At 42.8% G+C, this 23,312-nt stretch overlaps 1 protein-coding gene across 5 annotated transcripts in view; it reads right to left on the reverse strand.

Moving 5' to 3' along the window:
• The window catches only part of LOC136858293 (putative peptidyl-tRNA hydrolase PTRHD1), a 151,709-nt gene that overhangs the window by 51,566 nt on the left and 76,831 nt on the right, over positions 1-23,312 (reverse strand). For all 5 annotated transcript variants that reach the window (XM_067137718.2, XM_067137719.2, XM_067137721.2 and 2 more), the window contains one exon: positions 20,592-20,785. In XM_067137718.2, the coding sequence (XP_066993819.2) occupies positions 20,592-20,774 (183 nt within the window). In that variant the 5' untranslated portion in view covers positions 20,775-20,785. The remainder of the gene's footprint in view (positions 1-20,591; positions 20,786-23,312) is intronic.

A 23,312-nucleotide genomic window follows, 5' to 3' on the forward strand; every position in this document is an offset into this window, starting at 1 on the left:
ATAGGAATTTACGATGAGATGATTGAGAAGTGATCGTGCCCCAGTCTCAGTGATAATAATGAGAAGGGAGTGAATAAAAAGAGTATTTTATGGGAATTCCACGATAATATAAATAAGCAAATGAAATGGGCCAAGGATGTGTCCCCGAGACGAGAGGGTGAACGTTTGAGGGAGAGAAGAATCTGAATGGCCGTGCGAAGTGAATGGCCGGCTTTCTTTTTTTGTGAATGTCTAGCTCTCGCCCTCGTGACAAAGGGTCCCGTATCCCATTGTGTTAGGGCTTGGAGCCCGGGTCTGCCCGCGTTCTTTTGTTTGGGTTAAATGGCTTAGCTAAGAATACTTGTATAATGATAATATCACGGTAACTTCTTTTAAAGGTATTTAATAAATGAGTAGGGATCCCCCCAGATATCCGGCGATATGAGATTGTAACTATTCTAGGGATCTACAGAAACCCACAGTACCTCTCGGTCGGGAGTCGGCCAGTTCGACTCCGGATTATGGTGGCGCCCTTGGGCGAGCTGCTCCAAGCTTGCGCTTTGGGCCGGAGACAGTGATAACCATGCTGTTTCTTTTCTAGGAATGGTTCTCCTGTGTGCATGAATTGTATATATCCATATATTTTGTGTATGCTTCGTAATTATGTGCACATAATTTTGAGTTCAAACAGAACCTATGTGCACGTTGTGTGGTCTTGGTGATAGATGAGTAGTCCGGGGTTTAGCAAAAATGGTATTTGTGTTTGTTTGTGCATTATGCAAATGTGTCTTTTAATATGATATTATGTAGTGTAGGCCCCGGTTATTTTCGTGCTTAGAACAGCTAGTAATATTTGTGTATAGGGACATCAGATCATCTCACGGTGCGACCGACAGAATAATGTACAAATTTCATGAACGGTATGAATTAATGAGGAAAAATGAACGATAGCAAGTCGCAAAACCTCAATCATACCGTTACGCAGACGACGCCCATGGGCGATTCGTATTTTAAAGGGATTATTATTTTCTTTTCCTCCCATATGCGGAGAGTCATTGTATAGAGCTGTGTCAATTTTTTTAAATTGTCATATTTGAATAAATTTGTATTCGTAACCCCTATTTTATGATTCTTGTCATTTGTAGCAGTGTTAAGCAGTATCCAATAGGCATTTGAACCCAGAGATCCTACTTTCATATTATAGACATAAGACTCCATCTTAAGTATTTGTTGTTTTTGTTTTTCTTTGAACGTACCACTTCCCCAAGTGCTCAGGCTGCCGGGCCGGCACAGAAAGTAGGAAGGGGAGCGGTTCGAAGCTCGTTAAGCAATTCGACCCGCTCTTCAATCAAATCCCATCCGTGGGGTTTACCCCGTTACGTGGAGGCATTCTTATGCGTGGGTCATCCATTCGAAGCCCGGTAGGGTGTATACTTGGCGCCCTTCGTGGCCGGGCATTGTTTATAGTTTACACTGTAGCATTTTTAGTAATAGATAGGCCGCCCACAGGGAGGATAGTGTGCTATGATGGAGTCAAATTGCCAGGTTCGTGCCACAATCTGATTACATTTGGTATCGAACGGGTTGGCAGTTATTTGAAATGGAGTACCCGCCACGTAACCGAACGGATGGAGACGTTAAGCACATGTCCGAAGTGCTAAGATTCGTAATTATAGATTGGATACTGCAAGGGTTGGTTTGATTGTGTGATACTCAGCAGGACTGTCATGGTCAGTGTACGGGTGTGCGTAAGTCACAACTCGTGATGATAACTCACACAAGATCAGCCATGAAAGGGAGCGACGTGAATAATAAATAGGATAGGAAAATGACAAGAACAGAAAAATCATGTGTCCAGTTTAAGTGGAAATCCGCATGAGTGTCGCTCATTAATTCAAAATGGATACCCGGGACAGACTATGAAGCTGTCATTTCTTTGGGAGACAACGTTATGGTTCTCTCAGTGTGAGGTTAAAACGGCCGGCAAAATTCTTCAAATTTCGCCAGTTACGGGTATCGGCCAAAGATTGTGCGCTGAGGCAACAACATTTGGCAGATATAAATATTTTTTCGAGAGGGCTTTAGACGCCGCGGAGAGAGCAGGGTACCTCGACCCAGGCTCTAAATTTTGCGCAGTGACGGATGCGATGTTGCCAGTTTGAGACGGGTAATTGTCTGCTAACGTCATCTTACCAATCTCAAGGTGATAACATTCATTTGTGACTGGGGTATGCCATGTTTCCGGCATACGTAAAATCGAGCCCACGGTAGGCCGCGCGCGTGACCGGAAAACTTATTCCAGGTTAAGGGGTAACGTAGAATCAGCATTATTATTGTTATTATTATTGTCAAATGATATGACGAAATTTCCTATACAATGAATAGTGACGTTAATATGGTAGGGGGCGTGACACAAGCCGTTTGTAGGCCCAGTTTGGATTGATTTGTCGGAATTTCGAGTAAAGTTAGGTCACGCTGAAATTTATATTTAAAAAAAAACATTTGAATGCATCTATGCTTTCTGTCGATCACCGGTGGTCAATTTTCTGCCCACGGGAGATCCGCTTTCTCCAAGATAGAATCTAATATGGACGTGGAGGTCATTAGGGAAATGATGTGCCAATTATTGGCAGAACAAAAGGAACATTTCGAAGAACAATTAGGCAAGCAGGCAGCAGGCTTTAAGGCGCAGTTTGACACGCAGGCAGAGCTTTGCCAGGCTCAGGCGGCTACGAATAAGGCTTCGTTAGACGAGCTCGCAGAGGATATGAGACTAGGTCGTGAACGTAGCGACGAGAACGCCGCGAGGCTGGAGGCAAAGATGACCGAGGCGTTAGAGGGGAAGTTGGAGGACGTCATCCAGCAATTAAAGCAAGTGGAGATTAGGGTGACGAATAGGATCGACGTGACGGACACTAGGGTGAGCGCGTGCGAGGAAGAGATGGAGAAGGTGAGCACCCGCGTAGAGGAGGTTGCAAGAGACATGCAGGAGGCCAAGGCGGAAGTCCGAGAACTAAGGACACAGACGACGGAGGCCCTCGACAAGGTGGCAAAAGAGGTCAGTGACCGTCTGACCCAAGTGCAGGATATTGCGACCGCCAAGATCAAGGAAGTCCAGTCTCAGGCCCATGGAGAAGTTATGGAGCTTCGGAAGGAGGTGACCGAAGAGATGGAAGCGGAACAAGAAGAAGTCCGAGGGAAAATCCAAGGCCTGAACCGACAGATGGAAGAGTGGGGCAACAAGACCCACAAGGCTGCCGTCCAAGTAGAAGTCCACACGGAGCTTATTAAGGAGATCCGGGAGGAGGTCGAGTTGTTAAAGTTCCAAGAGACGAGAGGTGAGATCGTGATGCGATCGATCCTCAAGAAGCAGGATAGCGTTGACAGAGTGAGTCCGCCCAGTAGTATTGGTCACGAGGCCAACGTTGACATTTCGCAGGGAAATGAAAATGCACAAGTGCATAATGCACCTCGGGGACAATCGACCCCGCAAGAGAGTGGAGCAATTCCGGTATATAATCTCCTCCGGATGACGAATGACGAGCCGAAGAAATTCGGGTCAAACACTCATCTTACCCCGAAAGGTTTCCTTGCTGAGGTAGACCAATACTTCATTGATCATCGAGTCCCAGCGGACCGAAAACTGAGAGTAGTCGAACGGTACCTAACGGATCAGCCTTTGGTCTGGTACCGGGCGTTCAAATATTGTTTCGATGGGTATGAGGAGTTCCGGCGGCGCTTCCTCGAGAAGTATTGGGGGATCGAGACGCAACAGAATTTGAGGCTGGAATTGTATTCGCGAAGGTATTCTGGTGCAGGGCAGACCCGTTTCTGCGAGTACTTTGTGGGCCAGTTGTTGAAGTTTAAAGAACTGGACAGTCCTCCCACAGAGCTAGAGTTGATTTCCGCCATCGGGAAACAGCTCCCACCGGAAGTACAGAAGGTGCTCATAGCGGCGAATGTCCGAAATGCGGTCGATGCTGAACAAATATTGAGGCAGCTCGATCAAACAAGTGGAATGCAGGCGCGACATCGCCATAGCGAGGCAGTCCATGTTGTCGACTTAGCTCAAGATGAAAGCCCACCGAAAAGGAAGAACCAGGGAACTAGTACGAATGAAGCTCGAGAGATGTATCCCTCGAGAATTAGGAGTGATTGGGGTCCCCAGACATGGAATGGACCGAAACGGGAATACCAGGAGGGCTGGAACGCCCGCGAACCAGGACCCCGTGAGAGGATGAATCAGGGGCCAAGGCTTCGGTATCGCCAGTATGGACAGCGGAGGAGGCCTTACCAGAATTGGGGACCGAGCGGACAACGGTCGACAGGGCAACGACCAGGAAGAAGGGAAGAGTACATCCGAGATCGCAGGAATGAATCGCGACAGTATGTGGAACAACTGCGAAACACGCCGCCCGGTATTGACAAGTGGCAGAGACCCATACAGGGTATGGCCGCCGCGGGAATGTGCGAAGGGGCAGAAAGCCTGCAACTGCAAGCCCACAAGAAGGAAGGACGTGGAAGAGAGTTGAACCCCCATGCTCCGGAGTATGCCAGTAGCTCCGGAGCGCAAAAAAAAAATTTCGCCTAACTAGTGAGGAGATAGCCTGCGGTTCGGGGAGCAACCATTCTTTCGATTCACAGAGGACGTCAGTTACCATAGCTGCGTGGGTGATCCAACCCGAGGATTTGATCGAAGACGCACACCGACAGAATAAGAGGATTATCAGGGAATTACCAGTGGTGTACATCAGAGCTAATGGATTGCGCGTGCGCTCTCTTGTAGACACGGGAGCCAGCGTAAGCGTCGTATCTAGAACGCTCATACGGGAAATCCAATCGAAGGAGCAGATCCCATTATTACCTGTCTCTAACATGAAGGTACGAGGAATCATCCCAGATCGCACAACAGTGTGCAAAGCTCAGGTTTATTTAGATTTGCAGATCGGAGAGGCCATTACTTCACACCCATTTATCATCCTCGAGAAGATGGAATACAACATTATATTAGGCGCCGACTTCTGGAGGGACTATAAGGCAGTTATCGACATGCACCGAAATGAGATCAGGCTAGAGATCAACATGCATTCCGAAGGGGTGAAACTAAACGAAATTGGAGACTGCGTAGTCGATGAGAGGATTTGGACTACTCAAGTGACCTACGACGAGGAAGTCCGTCCTGATCAGACTCTGGATGGGAAACATCAGGAAGAAGAGATAATAATCGGACTCGAGAGAATGGTTGCAAACTTGGAACAGGAAGAGGAAGAACCGACATTTGAGGAGGGAGTGCTATCAAAAATTAGTAAAGCAATGATAGGTGAAGAGGGAAGAGCTAGACTGAAAGAAATCTTGGAACGCCACCGCGATGCATTTGGGTCACAACCGGGAAAAATTTCGAATTTCAAATACAATTTCGTCGTCACAAGTTGGGAACCTTTTCGACGGAATCCGTACCCGATTCCCGAGAAACATTATGCCAAGGTACGACCTATCATCAAGGATATGGAAGAAAACCAGTTAATTTCCAAATCTCCGACGCCATTTTTAAACCCTTTAGTCATCGTGGAGAAGACGAACGGTTCGCTGAGGGTGTGCCTAGACGCACGTGCCATTAACGAGCGATTGGTACCAGAGTACGATAGGGCACCAAACATTAAGGATATCTTGAAGAAGTTTAGTCACAAAAATTATTTTTCGGGGGTCGACTTGAGATCGTCCTACCACCACATTGAGTTGTCAGGGGAATCCAAGGTACTGACGGGATTCATGTTTGACGGACAGACGTACGTCTACAACGTTTGCCGTTCGGCGTCAAGAACGCAGGATCGGCCTTGATAAGGGCACTTGATAGGAATTTGAGCGAGCAGGTGAAGAACTTTACGGTGCGTTATGCAGATGATATTCTGATTGCGAGCGAGACTCTGGAGGAGCATTTGGAACACTTGAACCTGTTATTAGCAGAATTGAATAAAAACAATTTCAAAATTAATTTGGATAAGTCGAACTTTTGCCAGAAAAGCATTTCGTTCCTGGGACACGTCATAGATTCGGAGGGTGTCACTCCGAACCCCGTTAAGATTCAAGCTATTCAAAATTTCCCCAAACCAACACGAGTCAAACACATCAGGCAGTTTTTGGGAATCTGCGGGTTTTTCGCCGATCATTGCCCCAGTTACACTGAGGCGGTAGCTCCTCTTCAGGACCTCCTGAAGAAGAATAATAGATGGAAATGGGATTCAAACTGTGACGAAGCTTTCCAAAGGACAAAGGAATTACTTGCCAATAGCATCAAGCTTGGGTATCCCAACTTTTCGAGCAAATTCGTAGTCCAAACCGATGCATCCATGATAGGTGTAGGGGCGGTATTGTACCAGGAGACGACGGATCAGGAAAAACGCAGAAACTACATCGCGTTCATGAGTCGTAGACTTCGGGCCCATGAGTGCCAATATACCGTCACGGAATTAGAGATGTTGGCAATTGTTACAGCCCTCAGTCACTGGAGGAAGTATATATACGGATTCCCGGTCGTGCTGCGGACAGACCATAAAGCTTTGACCTTCGCTTTGAAGTCGACGATGGCATCCGAGAGAGTAAACCGCTGGACGTTATTCATCCAACAATTCGACTTAGAGATCGAACATTGTGCAGGAAAGGACAATGTGATTGCCGACGCATTAAGCCGAAACCCCGAACCGGAAGCCCAAGTTATTCATCACATAGAGTTGAGCGGGGGTGACCGTGAGACGTTGGACAGGCTACAGCGCATCGGAGAAGAGCAAGAGAATTGGCCCGCGACCCGACGATTGATCGATTTCCTCAGGAAGAGGATACCAGCAGGAACGCCTGAATACCAGGAGAGTGAGAGGCAGGCACCAAAATATAACTATTTCAACGGGATCCTTCACCAGTTCATAGATGAAGATCATACGAAGTACCGTATTGTTGTTCCGCCCGTGCTGCAAGTGGAACTGATTTGGCTCGCACATCATTCCATCGGTCATGCGGGAATCGATAAAGTTACCTCGACACTACAGGAGACCTTTGTCTGGTCGAGAATGAGGCGGATGATTAGGACCGTGTTGACAACATGCGATACTTGTCAACGAATCAAACCAAATACCTATCTCCTGCGGCAACCACCTAAGCCGCTGTTGCCAGAGAAGCCACGAGAGCTATTTGCGATAGACTTTTACGGGCCCTTACCCAAGGCAATTAGAGGGTTACAATTCATTTTGGTCTGCGTAGATGTTTTCTCGAAGTATGTGATGCTGTGCCCAGTACAGAAGGCAAATTCCAGGTCGGTACTGACACAGATCCGAAATAAGATCATTCCGTCTATGGGAAAGCCAGAGATGATATTGAGTGACCATGGGTCTCAGTTCACGTCCGCCATGTTCAAGCGCGAGATCGAGCAACTCCAAATCCAGCATATCTTCAGTTCTATTAGGCATCCTGAGTCCAATCCATCAGAAAGGGTCATGCGCGAAATAGCAAAATTCTGCAGAGTTTATTGCGCCAGACAGCATTGGCGATGGGTTGATGTTCTTCCAATCATCATGGAGTGCATCAACGGGACGATTCATGAATCTACGGGGCAGATCCCGATAGCGGTACATTTTGATCAGAAACCAGAGAGACCGTGGCACCGCGTGCTACAGTGCCCAGAAGATCCCAGGCCTTCGGCTGAACTTCGTGTGAGGATAGCTTTGGACCATCTCAAAGCCCAGGCAGAGAAGAGGCTCAGACGTCATCGAAACCGGAGATTTCATCGGCCACTTCGTGTGGGAGAACTAGTTTTAGTCAAACGACCAGCCATGTCCGACCCTCCGAGGAAGTACTACCACAAGTTTGCAGAACTTTACATCGGGCCGTATAGGATAATCCAGAACCTAGAGAATAATGCCTACAAAGTACAGTCAATGGATGGGAGAACAGAGGCCACTTACAATGCTGCAAATCTCAAACTGTACCACGCACCAGGACAACACCCTGAAGAAGGTCCGGAGGAAGAAGAACCAGGAGAAGCCGAGGATGACGAGGACAACCCGGATCCAATGGAAGAAATGGAAGCCGATGAAGAAGATGATGCCGTGAATCACATTGTTTTGGAAGAAGGGAGCGAGTCCGAGGCATCAGAATGTGAAGATTGTCCAGAATGTTCTGAGAGGACCGGTCTTAGGAACGCTTTAATTAATCTATGCTACCAGATACAACTGGAGAACACAGAGTTGACCGAGAAGGTCCACAAGTTACGCGACCATCACCAGTGACTATTTTCCGAGACAGTTTAAAGGGAAAGAAAAATCCCGAGTACGTGATTTTTCTTTGATGAAGCAGGAGGAGAATGAAACCGTACAGTGTCCTGTACAGCTCATGGGAATGATATGGGCTTTTATACTCCATTAAAATTACTCCTAAAGGTCGCGTCATTGGTAGCAGTATGGGCGAAGGGGATCGAGCGGCGTCATGCCAGAACGGAACCCGCGAAAAGAACGCCTGCGAACAAAGGGAGGACAGGGCAAAAGCCAAGCCCCCGCGGAACTACGCTCTCAACTTGCAGAGAGAGATAGAAGGGGACGCGATGCTGGAGTAGTCAGATACGCCCCGAGGTGTGGTCTAGCTTCCCAGAGTTCCAAACGAACATAAGGAACTTCCGGTTTTTTATGCACGTGTCACGGGTGCCAACATCGGACTTTGGCGCGTAAACAATGGAATGATATTTTAATCCAGACATAGGAAAATTATGTGAGACACACCATTGAATAGAGCGGAATTTTCTGCGTTCCCCAGACTAAAAATATGTAATAACTTATGCAGGGGAAGAAATGAGGTCACCAGCTGTCAAGATGTAACATATCGCTAACACATGTGGATACAGCGGCGTCACCCAAGCCAAGAGTCGCGCTCAAAGTTAACTCCACCTCCCGAGGGACGCTAATGAATTAATCAAAGGCGGGAAGCAAATTACATAAAAACTGCTGATCGTAGGTCCAGCACGCCTGGCTCAAATGAAAGAGGAGACAGAGGGCTACAAGATGCAATATTTAGATATCGTCAATTCTTGGTACGAAAGGAGCTCTTGTTCTTAATGAACCGTGAACGTTGACGCCCCCAAGCTTCCGGCGGGCAAGATAATATAGGCCGAGCAGGCCATTGGAGAGACAGTTGTTCTTTCACGGGTCGTTGAGACGAATACTATGTCCCGCGGTGTTACAGTCAGAAACCCTTGACCGCGTACAAAGAAGTGTTATTGTGTACAAAAGCTTTTGTGTAGTGAACGGGAGGCCAAACGAGCCTAGGTGTATTGTTTCTGTGCTGCGTGTCAAACTAGTAAAAACCGCGAGCATATTTTACGAACAAGTATTAGAATTCGGCTGAGAAACTGCCGGTTTAATGAGTCAGTGAAATTCATAATTCGGTATCACCCATAGTGTTACTGTGAATCAGGGGCTCGAGTCTCGTGAGCCACCCGATTCTTACTGTGAGCGCGCCCGCCGTGGTTTGAAAGACCGTCTTATTCGTGGGTGTAAACTCTGAAATAGAGGACGTGTGACGAGTGTAAAAGTGTTACCCACTTGGATTACTGTAAGATTTCAGCTGTGACGAGTTCCCCAGGATGTCGGACTTGTATGGACCAGGGATGAAGGACTGCACGCCCGCCACCTACCGAGTGGTCATGGAGTACTAAGAACTTCACCATGGGTCTCCCGTGGGAGGAGAGACAACGGCCACCAAACAGATGAGTGATGTCCAAATTTAATTTCTAAGCATGACATAACCCGGGGATTGGATTAGCGCCCTTTTGTAAATATCAAAATGTTGTAAGTTAATGCATGTCCTAGATGGAAATTTTATTGATTTTTATAATGTTGAAGTAAAATTCAAGGGAGCTAAATTCCCGGACGACTCATATTTCTTTCTTAATGATTAGCTTATCGTGAGGGTTATATTTTTAGTAATATGTAGAATGTCCGAGCAAATATGGGAACAAGGTTAGGAGAATATTTGAGTTTCCCGTAGGGGTGGTTGGAAAAATAGTGCTGGCAAGCAGGGAAACATGTCGAAATATTGGTAGTCACTGTCCCACGAGGTTGTCAAATATGCCAGGGAAACTCATGGGTCAGTCAGACAATGCATGCCTAGCTTACAGACATAATCAGTGCATGGACTGCAAGAAAGAAGAAGATCCCGACCGGGAGAGGTACATATTGTGTGATTTAGATAAGTGTGAGGAACCATGTGCAAGTCTCCCGTGATTTTTGATTAATTGGCCATAATGGTTTGGAGTGTTTTTTTTATCTATAGCCGGGGCGAGACCCAGGGGCCGGAGCCCTTAATCTTTGGTCAGAAGGTTTAAATATAAGTGTATTTATATGGTATGAACGAGCAGCCATGAGAGCCATAGGCCCAAGGGAAGAAGATACGCGATATGAGACGTAGTGAGAAGGCCGAATAGGAATTTACGATGAGATGATTGAGAAGTGATCGTGATAATAATGAGAAGGGAGTGAATAAAAAGAGTATTTTATGGGAATTCCACGATAATATAAATAAGCAAATGAAATGGGCCAAGGATGTGTCCCCGAGACGAGAGGGTGAACGTTTGAGGGAGAGAAGAATCTGAATGGCCGTGCGAAGTGAATGGCCGGCTTTCTTTTTTTGTGAATGTCTAGCTCTCGCCCTCGTGACAAAGGGTCCCGTATCCCATTGTGTTAGGGCTTGGAGCCCGGGTCTGCCCGCGTTCTTTTGTTTGGGTTAAATGGCTTAGCTAAGAATACTTGTATAATGATAATATCACGGTAACTTCTTTTAAAGGTATTTAATAAATGAGTAGGGATCCCCCCAGATATCCGGCGATATGAGATTGTAACTATTCTAGGGATCTACAGAAACCCACAGTACCTCTCGGTCGGGAGTCGGCCAGTTCGACTCCGGATTATGGTGGCGCCCTTGGGCGAGCTGCTCCAAGCTTGCGCTTTGGGCCGGAGACAGTGATAACCATGCTGTTTCTTTTCTAGGAATGGTTCTCCTGTGTGCATGAATTGTATATATCCATATATTTTGTGTATGCTTCGTAATTATGTGCACATATTTTTGAGTTCAAACAGAACCTATGTGCACGTTGTGTGGTCTTGGTGATAGATGAGTAGTCCGGGGTTTAGCAAAAATGGTATTTGTGTTTGTTTGTGCATTATGCAAATGTGTCTTTTAATATGATATTATGTAGTGTAGGCCCCGGTTATGTTCGTGCTTAGAACAGCTAGTAATATTTGTGTATAGGGACATCAGATCATCTCACGGTGCGACCGACAGAATAATGTACAAATTTCATGAACGGTATGAATTAATGAGGAAAAATGAACGATAGCAAGTCGCAAAACCTCAATCATACCGTTACGCAGACGACGCCCATGGGCGATTCGTATTTTAAAGGGATTATTATTTTCTTTTCCTCCCATATGCGGAGAGTCATTGTATAGAGCTGTGTCAATTTTTTTAAATTGTCATATTTGAATAAATTTGTATTCGTAACCCCTATTTTATGATTCTTGTCATTTGTAGCAGTGTTAAGCAGTATCCAATAGGCATTTGAACCCAGAGATCCTACTTTCATATTATAGACATAAGACTCCATCTTAAGTATTTGTTGTTTTTGTTTTTCTTTGAACGTACCACTTCCCCAAGTGCTCAGGCTGCCGGGCCGGCACAGAAAGTAGGAAGGGGAGCGGTTCGAAGCTCGTTAAGCAATTCGACCCGCTCTTCAATCAAATCCCATCCGTGGGGTTTACCCCGTTACGTGGAGGCATTCTTATGCGTGGGTCATCCATTCGAAGCCCGGTAGGGTGTAGTATGTATGTATGTATGTATGTACTCGCATCAATAGAAAACGGCTGAAGAGAATTTAATGAAAATCGGAATGTAAAGTCGGGTGATGAACCACTGCAATCTAGGCTACAAATTATTTTCTTCACGTTGAGTGAAATGGTAATTTAGGAGAAGGCCTGAAATGTAATTCTCCAATAAGTTATTTATGTTATTAGTGGTTGTATCGATAAATACTACATAACTACTTTAGTTATGTCGTAAGTTAGTAGTAGTTATGTAAGAGGTTATTAAATTTCCGATCACTTATGTCTTATACATTGTTACCGTACCGCATATAATCAGAAATATTCATGAATTTGGATTTTTGTTACTAAGTCCATATCAGCGCCGAGTCACGAGAAAAATGGGTAAACAGAATTTAGTGAAAATCGGTATGTAAAGTCTGAGAATAAGGAACTACAGTCTACGATATCAATAATTTTGTAAGACACCCTAATATCACATAGTCGAAAGAAAACTATTGTGAAGGCCTGCAATATTGAAAGCTCATAAACTTTATCAACAATAACATTACATTGACCATTGTTTGTTGTGATGTGCTTTTTGTCTTCTGTTTTCTCTCATCCCCGATATATAGGATTACTGCAGCGTACGGAGGTTTTTTTAATTTGCTTGACGTCGCACCGACACAGGTAGGTCTTATGGCGACGATGGGATAGGAAATGAATAGTGGTGTGAAGGAAGCGGCCTTGGCTTTAAGGTTCAGCCTGGTGTGACTGGTTTGAAAATCGGAAACCACGGAATACCATCTTCAGCGTTGCCGGCAGTGGTGCTCGATTCCACTATCTCCCGGATACAAGCTCACAGCTGCGCGCCCCTAATCACACGGGCAACTCGCCTGGTCGTACCGACTGTAACTGCCTGCCTGTATATTGCAGGAAGTAGCTGGGGAGTATGATAACTTTCTTCTTTAGCATGTCATTCCTCTGGTTCATACATTTTCTGATATATCTGGTACGTAACACACTGGTTCATCATAGTATTCAAGCTATTCAAACCCTACTCTGAGGCACCGATTGGAATGAGTAGTGTGCATATTTAACGGAATAATGACAGAGGAGTGTTCACGGCAGTCTGCGACCTGGTTATTCCAGCTCTGGAACTTTGGACTCTTATATCGGCACCGTAGTACTGTTCGTTGAAAGTGAGAAAGTGTGCGGTTTTTCATTTGATCGAGTATTTTATATGATAACATTGCTTTCAATCGCTACATTCCTACTGACGTTTTTGTAATGACCTATGTTGAATTCAGTTAGGAAAACCACCTAGTCAGTCTTTCTGAGAATCCCGTAGCGAAGCACGGGTACATCAGCTAGTGTTAAATATGAATGAACCTGCTCAGTTGAAAGAGGAACTAGTAAGCAGTATGCATAGTCCTCTCTCAACGTGTTCACTTAAAGGGGGGAGGGGGATGGTATTGAAAGTTGTACCTTTGTTAATTTTAGCCTGGTTTACACCAAATTTGAGGCGCTGCCTGGCCGAGGCGGTAAAGGTGTTCTCGGTTCGCCCGGAAGGACGTGGGTTCGAATCCCTGTCGCGAAGTCGTAAAATTTAGGAAACCAGATTTCCACTTCCGGAGGTGCACATGGCACTGAGGTTCACTCAGCCTACATTAAAAATGAATACCAGGTTAATTCATGGGGGCAAAGGCGGACGAGCATAGCGCTCAAGATGGCGTTGGGAATGGCATCTGGCCGTAAAACTGAGGTTAGGCCCCTCCAAGATAGCGGTTCTGAGGTTAGGCATGCTGTTTTGCGCGTAAAAAGTAAGGTTAAGCCCCGCCAAGATAGCGTCTGTGAGGTTACGCTCGCTCTCTTAGGCGTCAGGAAGGGCATCTAGCCGTAAAACTGAGGTTAGGCTTGCTCTTACGCGTAAAAAGTAAGGTTATGCCCCTCCAAGATGGCGGATGTGAGGTTAAGCATGCAATCTTAGCCAGCATAGCAATGACCTTGCCAGAAGTCAATGCGGCGGAAGCCCCTGCTGAGGGCCTGCGGAGGCGGCGGCGGCCGAACTGTCCACTTTTATCTACTGTAGTCTTTTATAGATTCCCTTCCGGTATCAAGTCATTTAAAAAGACTATTAGTGCTAGTGTAAAAGGAAAAGTAAAAGTCGTAAATTACAGACACTGAATTTGTGATTTTCTGCTTGGTTTAGATTTTGAAACTAGTAGTTTTCCTTGTGTTATTCTCCTTCCAGGGAATTGGTTGTTGTACTCATGTTGTTGCAGTTGTTGTTGTTGGGTAATTATCAATGTTTTAAACTTTACTTCATTTTTACTTAAGCTAGTATTTAAGCTAGTAATTTCAACCTATAGTACTGTCGGCTGTAGTGTTAAGCACTGGGAAATACTTCAGTTTTGTGTTAGTTTGTGATGATGATGATGATGATGATGGATTTAGAATTTTAAACTTAAACTAGTAGTATTTCTTGTAATATTTTCTTTCCAGGAATTTGCTTGTTGCACTCTTCTTCTTGTTGTTGTTGTTGCTCTTGTAGAGTAAATATGTTTTAAATTTATTTTCATTGTAATTTTAAACTAGTAGTAAGCTCAACCTATAGGCTCCGTGCGCTGATGAGAAAAATGCACCACTGCGCTGCGAGTGGCGAATACTGTAAGTTAATGCGATCACCGCATACATATCTCAGTCGTCTGACAGCATGCTGCCACGGCCGACTAAATAATAGCAGTGGGATTTCAGAATGTTTTATGCAACAACAAGCGGCCAAAGTATTCCGAACTTCCAGAAAGTGGTCATGTATTACATTTTAAAGTAAAACTGTTCGCAGGAAATAGCAACAAAGCGAATAACAGCAAATATGATAAGAGAAAAACGTTGGTTCACTAGAGACACTACCATTTCATGATAGAGGCAACATAGTAATTAATGTATTATTTGTGGTGATAACGAGATTAATGTTCATGTACACATTCAACAACGCTGTCTTCAGAAAAATATATTTGTTCTAATTCCAATTCGTTATATTAGCGTAGCTTAATGTTGCTAAGGAGGCTTTGGCAAAAGAATATTACTGCTGTTATTTATACATTTTACTCAGAACATGTCACTTCGCGTACTGATCAACCCTGTGAACGGTCTCGACCTCGCACTTCAAAAGCGGGGAAAGAGAAATAAAACAAGGAGAAGAGCTTAGAGGACCTTTTTCTGAAGAAAAAAAGGCACAGGTTTGATGTCGGACCAATTGAAATTCCAGATTTTAAAACCGAATGTACACTGTCAAAAATGTTGTGGGAGGAGAAAATATCAGAATATCTTAACGTAGCCAATAAATGATTGTGTCTGTATTTATAATATGATCACGACCACCTCTGTAATATAACGGTTAGCGCCACTACTTTCCTTCGTCGGGGGCCCGAGCTTGATTCCCGATACAAACAGAAACTTAAGATTGACATGAGGGTACATGCAGCTCATGTTCATTAGGGGTTGCTTGAAAAGAGTTGCACCACTTCGGGCGAGGACAGAACTTTACGTATGTAAAATGCGGAATATCTGTGAACTATTAATATTGTGTAATGGAGGTCTATTTCTGTAATTATATTTGTCTACTGGCTTTTTAAATCCATTTCGTGAGGTTGTGACAAAACACTATAAAACTGTGGTCTGTAGTACAATACGGTATGTTGTTGTTGTTGTTGTTGTTATTATTATTATTATTTTGCACACTTTTGTGCTAATGATATTCAAGCAATTGTACAGATTTTAGGAAATAAAAGCGCAATAAAACTTAATTTACACTACATTTTTACCTAGAATTTGAACCAATAAATTTCCGTACAATTCCAGTCGTGGCAATGACCATCGTCTTCTGCATGGTCTTGTAGAAGTTGGTGTTGACATCCAACTCCGTCAGTATTATTATTATTATGGCTATCATTAAGATTATGTTAATATAATACACTATATCTGTTGTGATGTGTGCGCTTTCAAAAAGATGGCCTATTGTAGCTTACTTTGAAATTTAACATTGCTATAATAATTTGTTTATAATTGTTAACCTTTACATTTTGTAAAATGTTATGTACTAAATAAATGTACAAATCCTGAATCACTTCTTGCGATTTACTGCTACGATCCACCGTCTTTTCAAATCCATTTCGTGAGGTCGCAAAGAAAGCTCTGTGTTACAGTATCTATTAATATAGCCAACACAAGCACATCATTCTGTCGGAATGTTGCGACAATAAAAAAATAATCATGTTAAGACAACACTGTGAAATAACTGAATAAATGCATTTAAACGTCACACATATTCCAGCTTCTTATGGTGAGGTGTTGATGAAGATACCTCTAACTAGTTCTCGTAGTATCCACCCGCAGCAGCACAGTGCTATACGCACGGAGCCTATAGTATTATAAACTGTAGTGTTAAGCACTGGAAATACTTAAGTTGTGTATGAAATTTTATATGATCATTGTGGATTTAGAGAGTTAAACGAGTAGTATTTCTTGTACCTTTTCCTTTCCATGGAATTGCTTGTTGTACTCTTGTTATTGTTGTTGCTGTTGCTGTTGGGTAATTATGTTTTAACCTTACTTTATTATAACTTGTAATGTTAAGCTAGTAGTAAGCTCAACCTATAGCTTTGTAAGCCACAATGTTAAGTACTGGAAATAATTGTGAATGAAACTGTAGGCTTATATGATGATGCTGGTATGTTAAACTAGTATTATTTCATGTAATTGTTTCTATGGAATTGCTTTTTGTACTCGTGTTGTTGTAATGTTGGGTAGTTATGTTTTTAACTTACTTTATTATCACTTGTAGTGTTTAAAAAGCTGGTAGTAAGTTCAACCTATAGTATTGTAAGCCGTAGTGTTAAGTACTGGAAATACTTAAGTTGTGTGTGAATTTGTATATGATGATGCTGGATTTAGAATATTAAACTAGTAGTATTTCTTGTAATATTTTCTTTCCATGGAATTACTTGCTGTACTCTTGTTGCTTGTTTGTTTGTTTTGTTGGGTAATTATGTTAACTTTACTTAATTATTACACAACTGTAAGTGACCATTGCCACCGGGATATTTCCCATTTGCGATGTATTTGTTATTATTATTATTATTATTATTATTATTATTATTATTATTATTATTATTGTGGTTCATGTTTGTGGGTTACTGTAGTCACGTCCTAGTTCGTGAACCACGGGCAACGCCTGAGTGGCCTAGTAAGTGGTCCTGAGAGTCGGGATACCGGTTACTATGGAATGGGAGTGGGCATCTCGGACATATTCTGAGTCCTGGCCCTCCTTGTGCTCAGGCGGCTAGGACTATACAATTCACCGGTGGTCCATAACCCATTAGAGGAGAGATCCTCACTTGGACTATGTGCAAGTAGGGCAGCATCCTGCTTCATGAATTTACTGAGCTCAGAACATTTTAAGCAAGCCTCGGACCTATGGGAGTAATGGAGTCCCACTCCCATTTGACAGGCGAGGGACTCCTTGAAAACAACTTGGCGAACGAAATGGAATTCGATGGGGAGCTATCAATATTAATGGGGCTTATGGAAGAAAGAAGGTAGAACTGGCTGAGTCAGCAAAGAGGATGCATCTGGATGTGCTAGGAGTAAGTGATATTCGGGTAAGGGGAGATAACGAGGAAGATATAGGAGATTATAAAGTGTACTTGACGGGTGTTAGAAAGGGAAGGGCAGAGTCTGGGGTAGGGCTCTTTATCAGGAATACCATTGCACGGAACATAGTTTCTGTTAGGCATGTAAATGAGCGAATGATGTGGGTAGATTTGTCAGTTGGAGGAATTAGGACTAGAATTGTGTCCGTGTATTCACCATGTGAGGGTGCAGATGAGGATGAAGTTGACAAGTTTTATGAAGCATTGAGTGACATTGTGGTCAGGGTCAACAGCAAGGATAGAATAGTGCTAATGGGCGATTTCAATGCGAGAGTTGGGAATAGAACTGAAGGATACGAAAGGGTGATTGGTAAATGTGGGGAAGATATGGAAGCTAATGGGAATGGGAAGCGTTTGCTGGACTTCTATGCTAGTATGGGTTTAGTTGTTACGAATACATTCTTCAAGCATAAGGCTATTCACCGCTACACATGGGAGGTTAGGGGTACCAGATCCATAATAGACTATATCTTGACAGACTTCGAATTCAGGAAATCTGTTAGGAATGTACGAGTTTTCCGCGGATTTTTCGATGATACAGACCACTATCTGATCTGTAGTGAACTAAGTATCTCTAAGCCTAGGGTAGAGAAAGTGAAATCTGTCTGCAAACGAATAAGGGTAGAAAATCTCCAGGACGAGCAAATTAGACAGAAGTACATGGATATGATTAGTGAGAAGTTTCGAACAGTATACAGTAAGCAGGTTCAGGATATAGAAAGTGAATGGGTGGCATACAGGGATGCTGTAGTAGAAACAGCAAGGGAATGCCTAGGAACAACTGTGTGTAAAGATGGGAAAAGGCGAACATCTTGGTGGAATGAGGAAGTGAGAGCAGCATGTAAACGTAAAAAGAAGGCTTATCAAAAATGGCTCCAAACAAGGGCCGAGGCAGACAGGGAGTTGTGCGTAGATGAAAGAAACAGAGCAAAACAAATAGTTGTTGAATCCAAAAAGAAGTCCTGGGAAGATTTTGGTAACAACCTGGAAAGGCTAGGTCAAGCAGCAGGGAAACCTTTCTGGACAGTAATAAAGAATCTTAGGAAGGGAGGGAAAAAGGAAATGAACAGTGTTTTGAGTAATTCAGGTGAACTCAAAATAGATCCCAGGGAATCACTGGAGAGGTGGAGGGAATATTTTGAACATCTTCTCAATGTAAAAGGAAATCATCCTGGTGGTGTTGTGAACAGCCAAGCAAATGGGGAGGAGGAAAATGATGTTGGTGAAATTATGCTTGAGGAAGTGGAAAGGATGGTAAATAAACTCCATTGTCATAAGGCAGCAGGAATAGATGAAATTAGACCTGAAATGGTGAAGTGTAGTGGGAAGGCAGGGATGAAATGGCTTCATAGAGTAGTAAAATTAGCATGGAGTGTTGGTAAGGTACCTTCAGATTGGGGAAAAGCAGTAATTGCACCTATCTATAAGCAAGGGAACAGGAAGGATTGCAACAACTATCAAGGTATGTCATTGATTAGTATACCTGGCAAAGTATTCACTGGCATCTTGGAAGGGAGGGTGCGAGCAGTCGTTGAGAGGAAGCTGGATGAAAACCAGTGTGGTTTCAGACCACAGAGAGGCTGTCAGGATCAGATTTTCAGTATGCACCAGGTAATTGAAAAATGCTACGAGAGGAATAGGCAGTTGTGTTTATGTTTTGTAGATCTAGAGAAAGCTTATGACAGGGTACCGAAGGAAAAGATGTTCGCCATACTGGGGGACTATGGAATTAAAGGCAGGTTATTAAAAGCAATCGAAGGCATTTATGTTGACAACTGGGCTTCAGTGAGAACTGATGGTAGAATGAGTTCTTGGTTCAGGGTACTTACAGGGGTTAGACAAGGCTGTGATCTTTCACCTTTGCTGTTCGTAGTTTACATGGATCATCTGCTGAAAGGTATAAAATGGCAGGGAGGGATTCAATTTGGTGGAAATGTAGTAAGCAGTCTGGCCTATGCTGACGATTTGGTCCTAATGGCAGATTGTGCCGAAAGCCTACAGTCTAATATCTGGGAACTACAAAATACGTGCAATGAGTATGGTATGAAAATTAGCCTCTCGAAGACTAAATTGATGTCAGTAGGTAAGAAATTCAACAGAATTGAATGTCAGGTGGGTGATACAAAGCTAGAACAGGTCGATAATTTCAAGTATTTAGGTTGTGTGTTCTCCCAGGATGGTAATATAGTAAGTGAGATTGAATCAAGGTGTCGTAAAGCTAATGCAGTGAGCTCGCAGCTGCGATCAACAGTATTCTGTAAGAAGGAAGTGAGCTCCCAGATGAAACTATCTTTACATCGGAATGTTTTCAGACCAACTTTGCTTTACGGGAGCGAAAGCTGGGTGGACTCAGGATATCTTATTCATAAGTTAGAAGTAACAGACATGAAAGTAGCAAGAATGATTGCTGGTACAAACAGGTGGGAACAATGGCAGGATGGTACTCGGAATGAGGAGATAAAGGCTAATTTAGGAATGAACTCGATGGATGAAGCTGTTCGCATAAACCGGCTTTGGTGGTGGGGTCATGTGAGGCGAATGGAGGAGGATAGGTTACCTAGGAGAATAATGGACTCTGCTATGGAGGGTAAGAGAAGTAGAGGTAGACCAAGACGACGATGGTTAGACTCGGTTTCTAACGATTTAAAGATAAGAGGTATAGAACTAAATGAGGCCACAACACTAGTTGCAAATCGAGGATTGTGGCGACGTTTAGTAATTTCACAGAGGCTTGCAGACTGAACGCTGAAAGGCATAACAGTCTATAATGATAATGTATGTATGTATGTATTATTATTAATAATAAATAGAAGTAAATGTGCTTCTGGGGGCGGGATGGTGGGTTCCAGGACATCGCAATGAACACATCTCTCCTCTATCAAGAATTCCAAGTAAGACTTGCATAAATTCTTCTTCCTAATAATGCTATTAAGGTTGGTGTGCACGGGCCGTATTTTTACCGCCGCTAGTCATTGGATGTACTTTCTTTTTCTAGTTATGCATTTTAGATAATTTTATGTTTAAATGAAAAATAAAAAACAGAACTTAGCTACCGTTTGATTACCTCTAACACGACTTTATGCATACTGTCAAGGTCCTTCAAGTACTCTTGAGTGTAGGGGTCTTCATGGAACAGGTGAGTAACAGCACAGCAGGCATGGCAGGCTTGAGCTATTAAAGCGCCCACATTCCATTTCTTAGCCAGGTCTCCCCGCATCACCACGTACTGGACTAGATTCCGAGACATTGTCCTTCAACCTGAAATAGAAGTATTACTGTAATATTCAGATGAAATACCAAATATTTACAATAAAGAAACAAGCACCGTTATTAGTAGGGGGCGGATTTCTATGTCAAGTCATATCTTTTTCTTAACATTATACCATGTAATCTTAGATTTTCAACACTTTTCCAAGCATGATAATAAAAATTAAACAAGTTTTAATGGGCATAAAATTCATACTTAGACTTTTGTTAGTTTTGTGGCACATTTTGAACAAAATCTCAGTATAACAACATATTTTGGTCATTTTTAAATTTTGTTTAAAAAAGTCAGAGTAGGGTCTAGAAATTATTTTTCAGAATAGACTGGGATATACTCCTACGGAAGAGCCATTGAAAAGTAGTGTATGGAATGTTTCTATATCTTCTTTCTTCTTCTGGAAAATTATGGACTCTTGATGTGTCGCCCAGTCACTAGACGTGTTTTATAGCAGTATACACATTATAACACTTTTCACTTGTTCCAAAGACATGAAAGTGCTAATATTCATACATATACCGAAGAATGCTAGGGTGCTTAACCAAATTAGCAAAGAAAGACAAGTATTGCCCACACGGATGAAATCATCTGCTACTTGGGAAAATATATGAACTCGTGACATATTTCGCAGTCATATAAAACATTGTAAAATATCACCCTCTCGAGGGCAATAATGCACTCACAGCACTAAGACAGTTAACCGTATACCTTGACCCCATTTAAGAGATACGTATAAACACATCACGAGTGGAAGCAGGAGCGTATGACCTTCAAGGAAACATGTGCAATACTAATGTTTACAAAACTAATTTAGCGTCATCAAGAAAACGATTGGTTATTTGAATCATAACAGGGGTGAGGTCAAGTAATATACAAGAAACACTGGTTGGAAAAGGGGGTGTTTATGCGTGGTAATCGTGCAAAAAATATTCGCCGTGCAGAAGAATAAACAGGACAATGGCAGAGTAAATGGTTAATGTCCCCATCTTGATCTCCACATATACAGTGGGATAAGTTGATGAGATGAAAGCGATATTTGCACTGTGGGGTAAGGGCATGGTTAAAGCGTGAACGAACGATGTTGGTAATGTGTCGTCGAGTGTATGAACCGTGCGTATACCAAGGCTTAATAGGTATGCGAGGTTGAATTTGATAACATTTTCCTTTAAGCCTGGCAGATTTACACCATTCCTTCTGCCAAGTATGATATGCTGCATCCTTGCGTCTGTCGGGGGTATGGCTACTGTAAGGGGAGCTGTTTGTGTGTTTTGCCGCAGAATCCACTTGTTCATTGCCTGTTATTCCGGAATGCCCGGGTATCCATACTAAAGTTAAATAAACTCCAGACTGTTCAAGTTGATAAATGAGATGTCTGAAATTGTACAAGTACCAATTAAAAGATGATTTACAAGAAGTTAGGGACTGTAACACGCTTAATGCATCGGTATAGATTTGCTTTCGGAAATGAATGGTTTTTAATATAAATTAACGCTTGACGGATCGCAAACAGTTCAGCAGAATAAATGGAAAAAGTTTGTGGTAACTGGTAATGTTCAGTAACAAGGGTGTTAGAGACAAAGAATGCAGCCCCGATTCCCTGTGGAGTTTTAGACCCATCTGTGTACATGTTAATACCACAGTCCGTAAGAGGTAATCTTAGCTTTTTATACCTAGGCTCAATATTTATTTATTTATTTATTTATTTATTTATTTGACTTTTTGAAAGTACACAGGCAGTAAGCCCAATGCAGTACCTTCTTAACACAACAGTCAACAGTACTTATAATGCATACATGTAAGTAAAGATAAATACACAATAATAATGCTGAAGATAATAAAGACAAGGAAGAAGAATGAATGGAAAACACATACACAGAGACAATGACAATCCAGAGTACAACAATGATTATTTCTACACTATAAAAATACAAGAATTGCAACAAAGATATAAATAAAGTAGTAAGTGACTATATTAATAAATAAGTTAAAGAGCACCTATTATATAGAAAAGGAGTCTGAATTTATAAATTAGAAACACAGGCCTTTAAATGTATATTAATGACAGTGTGTGATTCTGAAAATAAATCTATTCCTGCAGCAAATGTGTTATAAAATCGTAGCATTTTAATAAATGGCGAGTTCAAATGATGAGATGTTCTAGATCTTGGAACTTGAAATACTGTGTTCATGCGAGCTCCAGCTCGTGGAACATGAAAGGAGATAAAATTGAGCAGTCCTATGGAATTAAATTTATTTCTTACGATTTTGTTTAACGTTTTTAGAGAAATAATGATTCTTCTGTTGCGCAACGACGTGAGGTTAAAGTTACTTCTTAAATATTGTGTTGATTGTGCGACGAAAGATGAAATCCTGGGAAATTGGCCGCAGGGGGTATTGCAATGTAAGGATTATAATGAAGACTATTTAAGGAAAAGTAATGCATAGGCAACGTAGGGGTTCTCAATAAAGAAGAGCGGTATATATGTAATTCTGTGTATGCAAAATATATTGCTGGCGCGCGAG

This window comes from Anabrus simplex, chromosome 1, assembly GCF_040414725.1.
Source record: "Anabrus simplex isolate iqAnaSimp1 chromosome 1, ASM4041472v1, whole genome shotgun sequence".
Lineage (NCBI taxonomy): Eukaryota > Metazoa > Arthropoda > Insecta > Orthoptera > Tettigoniidae > Anabrus > Anabrus simplex.